Genomic DNA, 13,128 nt, shown 5'->3' with positions numbered 1-13,128 from the left:
TTATTTTAATAACTATAAAAATGTCACTAACAAGTAAGAAATCAACTCATCACTGAAAAGGTAAACTTAGGAAATGAATGATCCAATCTACTATGTCTCTGCAGTGCTTCCTGAAATATCCCTTGGAATATTCCTGAAAGTCTGCTGCAAGAATAGTAAGGAAATCTTCCATCAAATACTTTATATCCATTATGTATATACCAACAACATAAACACACAATGCACCAACTGAGCAAACAAAAAAATTCCATTTTGTGATCTTAACCTCTTTCTCTGAAAGATCGCCTTGTAATAGGCTGACTTTTTCTTTCAAGTCCTTAAGATCTTTTTTGTAGTTATCAATTTCCTCTTGCTTCTCTCGTTCATCTCTGTCCCGCTGCTCCTTTAAACGTTCAATTGTCCGCTCCTGATAAGAGAGCACATCAATACATGAGAAAATTCCTTCCGTGCTTACATCACAGAACTGTAATTTAGCTGTTAGCTGACAGAATTTCACACTTCCATCTACCATTCAAAAGACAGTGATAAGTTAATAATTTATTTTTTTTTTAAGAATTCATCTATTCTACATATCTTGCCACAACAAAGATCTGACTTTGTTCTTTTGATTCCCCTGGGTTTCTTTCATTTCCTATAATGTAAACTAATATTAGAGGCCCTTAAAGTTTTCATTTGAAATAGTAACATTTATCTAATTCCCAAATAACCAAACTTAAAGAAACCCCACATACATCCTAGGAATTATAAAAAAATATTTCTTCTTTATGTGTAATTCACATGTTATCCATAAGACAATGGGAACAATAAAAATTTCACACACCAAAAAACCCCAGAGAAGTTGGGGACATTCTGGTATATTGAGCTTAAAGCATAATGAAGGATAAAGAAAGCAGAGACCATTAAAACTCCCTTCTGTCAACAGGTACTTAGGAAGCTTGAAAGTTAAAGCAATTTATGTATATTTCTAGATATCATTAATGAATGTATTCAGGGATCAAGGCCTGATACCTGAGCACGCAACTTGAAGCATTCTGAGTCCAAGAGGTTTAAGGGACACTGGCCCTGCTCCTTTAAGAAATTACAATGCCCAACCAAGATTCCTTAAACCTCCACCCAAGACATTAACAATCTATACCACTTCTTATTTAATCAATCATTCCTTAAAAACTAGGTTCACTCATAAATGCAAAATGAAGCAAGGCCAAGACAAGAAAAGTGGTAAATATACTGAATTAATAACTAAAATTCATGAATATTTTAGGTACCAACATGGTAAAGGACGAATTATCTACTGCCTCCTGATGGTCATATCTGATGTTTTGACATCCCCAAATTCTAGTTGACCATATAATAAGAACTTTACTGTTTCTTCAGAGCATAGTAAATGGGGAACATATGACAGATCCTCTAGAAATTCACTCACTTGAATCCATCTTGCCTAGAAACAGATGCTTAAATTGGCAACAACAAAACAGATTTTCTTCCCTCTTAAACTTTGTAGCAGTAGTAGAGAGAGCTCTTTTCCCTTTTGCCCAAAGGAATTTCTTCTGTCTCCCTTATCATCATAGAGAAAATTTTAGATGAATGAAAAAGGAGAAGAAATGTGTTTGTGAAGAGTCAAGACAGTCACTCACTTTCTCTGCAAGGGCCTCCTCCAAAGTTGTCAAGGCAGTGTCGGTGTTGGTGGTGTCCGCCTGCAAGGATTTGACTCGTTCTTTCAAGCTGCTCATTTGTTTTTCTTTATCTCTAAGTTGCTCTTGAAGATTTTCAATCTGAGTGTGCATATACATTGTGAGAGGGGGAGGGAGGGAGAAAATGAAGAGAAATAGTCATAATAAACATCATTTTAGGTGCGGAAACAAGTAGATCAGGGTTGTCTCTATGTGTTCTGTAGAAACAGTTATAATCCTAAGGGTTTCAGAACTACACGCAAAGCTTGAGACCCAAAAATCATAGCCAGAACAGAAAAAAGATGCCAAGATGGGTATAGACACAATAAGGTGTGTAACCAGGAAGAAAACCCAATAGATACAGATGGGGATGTAGAACCATGAGAAACTGGATTATTTCCAAAATAACATGATAAATGTCAAGAAGAAACAAGGATGGACAGAGAACAGAACAACTAGACAGTAAGACAAACAAACCAGCTGTATCTTAAATACTAGTGTTAAGTTAGATTTTTAACCTTTAGCTAAACAGCAAGCATTTTCAATGACATTTCTTACTGCTGTTATTCACTTCTTTATACACATTATATGCATTCATGTACTCAAAAAGTATCTACTGAATTCTCTATTATATGCCAGGCATGAGTGATACAAAGAAAAATGAATAGACTCATTGTTATTATGCTATGAGATGGTAAGAGAACTATCATTATGTAGCTGAGTCCAAGCTATGGATAAGCGTGTGTGCCATTCTAAAAAATACATACTTTAATCTAGACAGATGAGAACCCATTCATAATTTTTAAGCAAAGAAATGGTCTGGTCAGCTGTACAGTTCAGGCAGATAATTCTCAGGACTGTGGAGAAGAAATTTAAGGGAACTTGCATAGAAACAAGGGAAATAAAGATTGTGTCGATTCAGTTAAGAAATTTTGGAAATTAAACAAGCTAAGAGAGATGGAAGAGAGGAGGAGAGGTTTTGTGTCAAGATAGCAGGTTATATCTTTCGAGAAGACTCTCTTGTTCTTACTCCCATGAGAATATGATGATCATCTTCTATATTTCACTAAACCTTTTTGCACACTACATGTAAGTAAACACACTTATCTCCATTCTTTCATTTATATATTTATCATATATTTCTCCATTCTTCCATCTATCTATTTAACACTAATCCCTAACTGTATTATTTTATACATTTGTCCACAAGTAGTCAGGATTCTGCCCCTAAACCCCAGTTTTGTGCCTTTATATCTGGCACACATCAAGTCTATAATAAATATTGGTTAATTAATCAGTATATGATAATTTATGCTTGGACTTATATATAATGTCTTTAGGCATAGACCATAAATGCCTGTCCAGAAAGGAACTACGAAAGAACCCTACATCCAACCTTCAAATAATTTCCTGCATGAATCAAGTTACAGTAAATTAAGAAGCTGCTTCTGGGCCTCCCCGGTGGTGCAGCGGTTGAGCGCTGGGTTGCGAAGCTGCCCGCAGCCTTTGCAGCGCCGGTTCGATCCCCGGCCACCGGTGAGGGTCCCACATGGCGCACAGACCTCTCCAGCCACCCGCTGCTCCCCTCTGCAGTGTATTTCATCAGTCTGCCTGTTCTGCTTTCCGCTCTGGCTCTGGTGAATTCTCTCACCCTCCCACACTTCTGACTGTACCCAGTGCTTGTATAAATAAATAAATAAATCTTTAAAAAAAAAAAAAAAAAAAAAAGAAGCTGTTTCTGTCACAGGGGATGGGGAGGAGTACCACGAGTCCTCTAAGGCTTTGGTTTCATTCTTTAACAAAGAAATAATCATACAAGTGAAGAACTGAAATAATGAAATGGGTTCCAGTCTCTTCAATGTTAATGAAAGTCCAACCCTATTGTGAAAGAAAAGTCCCTCAAAGATGAAATCATGAGTTTCATCTTCCTTTAGGATAACCAGAATCAGACACTAATACGAAATCTCAGATGGATCAATACTTAGTCAAACTTATGACCACAAAAGAGAATTTGCAACTCAAAAATCTAGTATTACTTATACACGCAGACTATAATGCCTAGTATTTACATGTTTAACTGGCAATGACAGTTATTCAAGTTGGTAATACATGAACCTTACACAAAGAAAAGATGGTGACACAATTGATTAGACTTTCTTAGCAAGAAAAAGCAAAGTTCATGTTATATATTTTCACTTTTGTTGTGATTCAAAATTGTGGTTTTTTGATCATGAATCTCTGGGTATAAGTGACACTGACCAGCTGATGTATGAATGCTACAGTATTATTCTTGCCATTATTCTCTTCTTTTTCCAAAATTAATGTTGAGATTGCAACAGTGCCTTGATAGTATCATATCATTGATTTCAGTGTTTATTATGTAATTTCTATAAAAAATATAGCGGAGATCCTATTATACACTAAGTTAAATTATCCACACAACCTGAAGTATATGATTTACAAAAAGTTTTAAAAACACAGCCAAGAGAAAAACTGGATCAGGCATGCACTAATTTGAATATTAACAATAAAGGTGACTGTTTGGAATAATGTTAAATATGCTCAGAAAATCTATCTCAAAAAACCTTGTTTCATATGAACAGAAAACATAGCATCCAGAAAATAACTATATAATAACAACAGTAAAAATATTATTTGTAGTGGTGGTCAGGAGGAGGTAGTATTGATAACAGGGATGGCTAACACTTAAATATAAAGCATCTATGTATATGTCAGGCACTTTTAAAAATTTTGTATGGGGCCTCCCTGGTGGCGCAAGGGGTTAAAAGCACGGTACTATGGAGCAGTCCGCAGCCTCTGCAGCACCAGGTTTGATCCCCAGCCATCCACGGAGCAGTCCACATGGCGCAGTAGACCTCTCCTGACTCTTCCACTGCTCCCCTCAGCAGTGTATTTCATTTGGTCTGCCTGTTCTGTTCCCCACTCTGTCTCTGGTGAATCCTCTCACCCCCCACACCTCTAGCCTGTACCCCAGCTCTTGTATGCATAAATAAACAAATCTTTAAAAAGAGGAAGAAGAAAAAAAATTTTTTAAATAAAAATAAAAATTTTGTATATAAATAAAAATAAAAATTTTGTAATAACTAAGCATCACCATAAGACTATGAGAATGCTAATTTAATAAAATGATTGTTGCAGAAAATTATATGTCCTATAATTCCATGGGCTTTGTTTCTATTTTATACATACCCTATCTGATACAGAAAGAAATCATTTGTACCTATTAGCATGTTTTCAATTTCTTCATGAGTAAAATTTAGTAGAGAGTGAAGGAATTGTCATTTACTCTATATCTTTGTCCTTGATGATAAATTAAAAAGGGAAGGATCAACCAGGGTTACTTACACATAGAGTTTAACATCCTAGAGAAGCACGAACAATGAAGAATTCAAGAAAGTATTTTTTAATTAACTGTTCAGAGAAAGGAGACGTATTCCTTAAAATGACCTCTCTAGTCATAATATTGTTCTTTTAACGGAGTTGGAAAGAAGATAATTACTACATAAAGCCTTCTCCATACACAGAAAACAGATAAAACCAGAGAAAAACTCATAATGCCAAATGCAGCTACATATAAATTCATCAAATCTGCACACCAATTCCACACTGGCACAAATTTCTTGACATCTTTTGTTTTGTGTTTTATCAGGATTGCCAGTTGTCAGGAACTACCCTGTTCCAATCCGGGTGATTTATTCCTAGTCAAGTAGAACAGATTACTCTGCCTTTGAGGTCCTCACCTCTGAATAAAAGCAGACACTTCCTTACGGAAATAAAGCTCTAAGGACAATAATACCAAAAACACTTCTTGCAATCACCTGGATACTATAAACATCATTTAGAGGAAATACATTTTTTGATGATGCCTCCATAGTTGTTATATGCAGCCATCAGCGTCAAATTTATTATGTGAAGTGAGTTATTCAGAAAGGCTCTGATCTTTACACGTTCTTGGTTAATAACACCTTTAGTGGTAAAAATAGAGTCTGGATGAGCTAGTTATAATCAGTCAATAAAGAGGGATCTAGAGTAATTAATAGAATCTAAAATGGAAAAATTCACTAATGCTCTAATTTATAGTCAATTTTTGTGTCTACCACACTACACCCTGGTGAAATGTATGAATAAAACACAAATATAATTAAACAAAATGAAGTTTTCTCTACACTATATTGACTTCTAATTTTTTACTTTTTCAGTCATGTTGGTGGTTAGAAGACACAAGAGTGACCAAGATTAAAAAACTCCTAGCAAGGTTTTAAATTCAATTTAGGGGCCTCCCCGGTGGCGCAGCAGTTGAGCGCTGGGTTGCGAAGCTGCCTGCAGCCTCTGCAGCCGGTTCGATCCCCGGCTGCTCCCCGGCCACCAGAGGAGGGTCCCACATGGCGCGCAGACCTCTCCTGCCGCCCGCTGCTCCCCTCAGCAGTGTACTTCGGTCCTTCTGCCTGCTCTGCTCCCCGCTCTGGCTCTGGTGAATTCTCTCACCCTCCCACGCTTCTGACTGTACCCAGTGCATGTATCAAACAAACAATCAATAAATAAATAAATAAATAAGACATGCCTCTAGAAAATTTAAAAAAAAAAAAATAAATAAATTCAATTTAGACTGTTAAGAGCTTTCATATTTGTATTCTCGATTACTGCTTATGATCTTTAATAAGCTCAGCAAAGATTCTGGTTGGCAACCAGATATTTCTTTGGCTCAGTTACCTTCTCAATTGCACTTTGCTCTCATTGTATAAGTTACTGAATGGATTTATAATGAATAAACAGCCATGTCATATTAGACAAGTTACTAGATCTTTCTAATTTCTTATGTTAACAAAACATTAATATTACTTTCAATGCTAAAGTACTATGTCCTTATGATAAAAATGAAATATTTAAAAATATTAATTTCATTAGAGCATCACTAAATTTTATCTTAAAACTTTAAATTGAACTATACAGAAGTAGAAGTATGACCTTTAGGGAAATACACTCAGAGTTCAATTGCTAGGAGAGGAAGAAAGTTATTTAACAGACTAGCCCTTGAGACAGATAATAGAACGACCTCTTGCCTTAAAATAACTGGATGATATGAAGCTAAAGCTGCTGAGACCAAAGGTCATTTTCAGTCAAGATGTGTTTGGAACAATTATGAAAATGGCTCAACTATTTTTTTATCTGGTAGGTATATGAAAAATTTTGACAGACCTTCCTGTGCAGAATAAATCCCAAAACATAGATGACCCATTAAATCAACAATGACAGGGCCTCCCCTGGTGGCGCAGCGGTTGAGTGCTGGGCTACGAAGCTGCCCACAGCCTCTGCAGCGCTGGTTCGATCCCCGGCCACCAGCGAGCGTCCCACATGGTGCACAGACCTCTCCTGCCACACCCGCTGCTCCCCTCAGCAGCAGTGTACCTCAGTCCTTCTGCCTGTTCTGCTCCCTGCTCTGGCTCTGGTGAATTCTCTCACCCTCCCGCGCTTCTGACTGTACCCAGTGCTTGTATGAATAAATAAATAAATCTTAAAATAAACAAATAAATAAATCCACAATGACAATCCTGAGGCAGTGGCAATGTTGAAGCAATACTCAGGACCTCAATGCACATCATCTATATGAATGGCTTTCCTTGATGTTGAACAATAACAATGGTTAGCTACACAGAACAATCTTAGATCTAATAGTTGAATACATTTTAGAGATGGAAGACCCCCAGTATTTTAAATTACTAATTAAAGCAGACACAGTACTAGCCTAAGTTAAAAAATAAAAAGCAACTATTTTTTTTAGAAGATCTATTCTTGGCATTATTTCTTAACAACAAAGTTGCAAAAACCCAAATATATAACAATAGAAAACTAGCTAAATTAAAAATGATGTATCGATGGAATAGCCTGCAAGTACTATAATTAATATTCTTGAGGATTAAGGATATGAAAAAACATTTATTATAGACCATTATATGAATAAGAAAAGTTACCAAAAATGTATTCCAATCTAAAGGAAAAATTATTTTTACCTAGATTTTTCCTCATAACTTTTCCATCTTTTCATGTATTTAGAATGAGCATAAATCATTTCAATGATAATGACGAAAGCAGTAATTTTTTAAATGTTATGTAAGAAATCTTAGGATTCATGATAAGGAATATGATCAGGATTGTGAAAAGAATGATTCTTATCTCATATGCACTTATAAAAATAGGAAGTCTCTATGGTCTTTTGTGAGGCAGATAAGCCACTCTTTAACACACACCTTTCATAGCTTCATACTGTGAGACCAAACCTATCAAGTTGTCAGATACATTGGGGACTTTCTAAAATGCCAAAGAATGACTGGAAGACAATTAAATGAAATCAAAGAAACCAAGATATTCAAATCCTACTTCAAATTAAAGGTCTAAACAGAATGGTAAGAAGATGGTTCACATATTTTAAGTCTAAATTCAAGTTCATCTCCCTGAATTTTTATTTTAGCCAGTTCTAATTTTACGGCCTGAAAGCTAAGCAATAGTCACCCTAGTGTGACAAGCTTGGGTGTCCAGGAAGTAGATCTTGAGACAGATTTTACTGTGCTATAAGATTATTACTGCTCTTAGCTCAACCAATGGAAAGAAAGAGGGCCAGGAAAGAAGCAGGTTTGTTCAGAGGGAGAAATTGAGCTACCACAAAAGTTCCAAAGGATTCAGATAACCCTATGAGGCACTCTGAAGCTGGAACAACTTTTCAGAGCTGACCCAAAAAAGGGCAAGTGGGATTCAAGCCCTGTACCCTACAAGCATCAATCACAAGATCCAAGGCGAAGGAGTATGCCATTGGGGAAAGCAGGTCTCTATGGCCAGGGCACATCCTTCACTCCTCAAGAGAGATCTGGGTCACTCGTCACAGCATCCATCATATCCAGCAGTTAGACTCCTTCTAGCGAAATTATAGTTAAAATGAAATTGCAGCTGCCCTCATTTTATGTTATGTTTGAACCACATACATAATCTTACAGCTTTGTTAAATCTAGAGACCCTCATAGGCCAATTTGGTTGTTTCATAGATGGTGAGCATTTTTAATCAGGAGTTCTTGGATAGCCTTTGAAATGTGTTTGACATCCAAGTTCATATAAGTGAGCCTTGTGTACTTTTACATGAAGAGTCCATAATAGTTTTTATCAAATTTTCAAAAGTATATAAAAATTATCAATCATTGGCATTCTTTGCAAATACCAGGAATGTTGTTTAAGATGAGCAGCCACTTCACTTAAAATTGCTTGTGTAGCTATTTTATAAAAATACTGTGCTTACCAAATTTGCTGTGCCTAGGCCAAATAAGAGTTTGGACTAGGTGGGTTATTTGACCTAGGTGGGATGTAGGGAAAAGAGCCAAACACCAATTGTTACCTATACAGAATGCAAGCCTTATCTTATCAAATTGAGCAAATTTTCTTTGGTAAATTTGGATGAATTTTTTAATCCTCTAGGGGGGATAAAAGTGTCCAGTGAAAAAAATAAGGTGGCCTGGCAATAACAGGAAGATAAAACAGATAAGAACAAAATACATGTCTGATGATAAAAGCTATTTTCTATTTAGGGTGTATATATTGGTGTGGCAAAAAGAAGGAAGAGCACAAAAAGCTACTTCATCAAAGCTTGATTTAATAACTTCTTCAGGTGGCTAATTATTTCAACTTCTCAACTAGAGTTGACAGATATCTGGGCATCTATCCAAACGACCATTCCCACAGGTGAGAATGCAGTGCAAGTTAATTCATGTCAAATCATAAGCAGTTTATAAGCAGAAGAAAATATTGACTGTGCTCAAAACTGTGATTGAGCTTAAAAAAAAAATCCTTTGTCCCTTTCTAGATAATTATCTATCGTTCATTTTTCTGACAAGTTCCTGCTACAGGGTCTCCTGAGAGACTTCTAAGAACAATCATTGTTGCAATAGGGATTCTGTCTCTCCCATATTCCAAACTGGAAAAACTTCTATTTTTCAAGTTATTTTTGTTTATTTGCTTTCCCAGCAGGGTTTTCACATTAAACTGGGTTTTCATCTGCCCATTCTCCTCCCACAGTCTAGCTACACAGTGTACCCTCACAGCAGCAATATGCTTTGTCTACATCTCTCACACCATTCATACACAGGGTCAAAGTTGTGATGCACAAACCCTTCCCTGTATGAAACTCAATGCTTGTGAAAGAATTCATAATAAACTAGCCCTCCCAGAATGATTAGGGGGTTCAGTAAGGTGAGTGTGGACAGTAGCAGCTTGTTGGTTATCACTTTTCTGGAAACTGAATGAAGAATCTTTTGACTTTACTCAAGTTTTCATTTGTGTTTATCAGTCTTTTCTTGGTACATTCCAACTGGTCCATTGCTCCCCCAGTTCTTCTATGACTTCTGAAGCAGTGGCAACATAATGAGAATGTTTAATACTCTGGGCGGCCTGCTGCAGGTTGTCAGAGCTTTGAAGAAGCAATGCCCTTTGAGGCTATAGATGATTCATGAACTCATTCTCTACAGCACATGCGCCATATTTCATGTCTATTCAGTCCCCAAATATGCTGTCAAGGTGTGCTTCTTACCTCCCAATGGAAGGGACCCCCAAAAGCCAAAATAGTCTTGAAAAGTAATAAAGAGGATCCACTGTTTCCACTATCAAAACCAACTTCAAAGCTACAGTAATCAAGAGAGTGTGGTAATGTATGTGAATAAACATACAAATCAGTGGAATAAAATTTAAAGTTCAAAAATGAGCACATCTATAGTCAACTGACTTTCCACAAGGATCCCAAGATGACTCAATGGAGAAAGAACAGCCTTTTCAACAAATGGTGCTAGAACAGTTGGATAGCCACAAGCAAAATAATTAAATTGGATACTTATCTTACACCACACACAAAAATTAACTGGGAATGATCAAGACCTACGTGTAAAATGAAAACTACTAAACTCATAGAAAAAAACACAGGAAGAAATCTTTATGACCTTCAGTTAAGCAATGGCTTTTTAGATGTATACAAAGGAATAAGGCACCAAAAAATAAAAAATAAAAAAACACCAACTGGACATAATCAGCCTTTTGCAATTTTGTGTACCAAAAGATGTTCTCAAGGAAATGAAGCAACAATCTGCAGAATGGGAGACATTTGCTAATCACCTATGTAATATAGGTCAAGGCTGCAGAATATACATTTTCTAGCATGAAACAATAAAAATACAAACAATATAATTTTTAAAATGAACAAGGAATCTGAACAGACATTTCTCCAAAGAAGATACACAAATAACCATGAAGTACTTAAATGTTGTGTATCTTTAGTCATTATAGAAATACAGAAGACCACCGTACATCCATTAAGATGGCTATTTTAAAAGAAAAAAAACAAGTACTTTAGTGATATAAAATCATACAACTTTAGAAACAATTTGATAGTTCCTCAAAAATGATGAACATGAAGTTAACATATGATCCATAAATTCCAAATGAAATAAAAAATGCATATACAAAAACTTGTACATGAACATTCACAGGATCAGTATTCATAATAGTCAAAAAGTGGACATAATCCAAGTGTTCATTAACTGCAGTATAGATAAACAAAATGTGGTTGGTTATGTTTATTGCAAAGGAATACTGCTCAACAATAAAATGGAATGAAATACTGACACTTGCTACAACATAAAAAAAAACTTAAAAACATTATGTGAAAGAAACCAGACGGTCTAATGTATGACTCCATTTATATGAAATGTCCAGAACAGGCAAATCAATAAAGACAAAAAATAGGTGTTTGCCAGATAATAAGGAAATGTGACTGCTAACAGGTTTGAGTTTCTTTATTAAATAGTTTGTTATTGGGTGGTTGTGATGGCCGTACAACCATCTGACATGAAGAAACAATTGTGCGTAAGCATATAAAAAACAATTCAATTACACAGTGTAAAATGGTAAATTTTATTGTATGTGAAATAGAATTTCACGTGGAAAAAAAATCCACCCAATTAATCCATTAGTCCTAGTTTAAAGTCAAAGTTCCACAATATCCATCAGTAAAGTATGAAACAACTCCAGGCCTTAGAATTATCCTGCTTTATCCAAAAATAACACAATTTAGCCAAGTCTGTCCTTATCAAATTTAAGAACTTTTTTGTATCCAATGTCGCATACTCAGTGTGATTATCTTCGAGATGGCAATCTCTTCTATGTTAGAAATCAAAAGTTCTCATGTAGCAGCTGTCCTTCTTAGCTAAGAAGTCTCTCCAAAACAAATACGAGCGGTATTTCACCTTCCGTTGTCGGTCTGCCCTTTCCACATACCTTATTCCTCTGCACTTTTATCCTATGAACTATTTTTACACACTGTGATGACTTCTGAATTAGGTAAAACAATATTAAAGTGTTTAGAATTCTTTCTGTTTGAGGTGACTTCTGTTAGGAATGTACGCTAATGGAACAGCAAATGAAAACACTAAGTATAACATGGAAACAGAAAAATTCCTCTTCTACTCTAACTAATAAGGCTGCAAAATCTAAGTCAACAAAATAAGCTCTATCACCATATCACACAAAAAAATCTCATTTTTCATATTCCCAAATCCTTTATTCCCAAATCATTACTCAAATGAAGCAGTATTTTCCAAAGATGGACACAATCTCCCACAGCTCACATGCTCTTCCACAATGTGGCTTTGCCACATCTCTGTTAAGAAGTGGAGTCTATTTCTTTCTTTTTTTTTTTTTTTTAAATTTTTTTTTTAATTTTTTTTTTTTAATGGCTAAGATTTTTTTAAGATTTATTTATTTATTTATATAAGCACTGGGTACAGTCAGAAGCGCGGGAGGGTGAGAGAATTCACCAGAGCCAGAGCGGGGAGCAGAGCAGGCAGAAGGACCGAGGCACACTGCTGAGGGAAGCAGCGGGCGGCAGGAGAGGTCTGCGCGCCATGTGGGACCCTCCTCCGGTGGCCGGGGAGCAGCCGGGGATTGAACCGGCACTGCAGAGTCTGCGGGCAGCTTTGCAACCCAGCGCTCAACCGCTGCACCACCAGGGAGGCCCCTGGAGTCTATTTCTTGACTTCTTGAATCATGGTAAGTTGTATAATTACTATCACCAATAGAATATGAAAGAAGGAACCCCTGCCCTTCCAAGCCAATTCCTAGCATAACGCTTTAACTGGCCCAACTTCAGCTCCTAACATCTATGACTGGAAGTCAGAAGCCACATAAGACCGTGACTACTTTCACTGGGCTGTGAGATACCCAAGACATGTGCAGAGGCCCTATGGCAAAAGATAGTATGTAGCCAGATGCCAAGGAGCAACTAGAGAGAACATATACAAATGAAATCATCTTGGCAGTGGGTCATCCAACTGTAGACACCTCCAGCTGTCATGGGACAAACTACCCAAGAGCCCATCCTGAATTTCTGACTCATCAATAAGAGAGCAAAATA

General features: G+C 36.5%; 1 protein-coding gene across 7 annotated transcripts in view; it reads right to left on the bottom strand.

The window, feature by feature from the left end:
- Window positions 1–13,128, bottom strand: part of ERC1 (ELKS/RAB6-interacting/CAST family member 1) — a 302,352-nt gene that overhangs the window by 189,708 nt on the left and 99,516 nt on the right. For all 7 annotated transcript variants that reach the window (XR_008552294.1, XM_037514597.2, XM_054696560.1 and 4 more), the window contains 2 exons: window positions 1,635–1,772; window positions 266–406 (listed from right to left, as the gene is read on the bottom strand). Coding sequence is in view for 6 of the 7 variants with exons in the window: in XM_037514597.2 (XP_037370494.1) it covers window positions 266–406; window positions 1,635–1,772 (279 nt within the window). In the remaining variant the exon portion in view is untranslated. The remainder of the gene's footprint in view (window positions 1–265; window positions 407–1,634; window positions 1,773–13,128) is intronic.

This window comes from Talpa occidentalis, unplaced genomic scaffold, assembly GCF_014898055.3.
Source record: "Talpa occidentalis isolate TD23 unplaced genomic scaffold, MPIMG_talOcc4v2.1 talOcc4.16, whole genome shotgun sequence".
In the NCBI taxonomy this organism is placed as follows: Eukaryota; Metazoa; Chordata; class Mammalia; order Eulipotyphla; family Talpidae; genus Talpa; species Talpa occidentalis.
The sequence above is the reverse complement of the archived record's forward strand: the minus strand, read 5'-3'. Positions and strand labels throughout refer to the sequence as shown.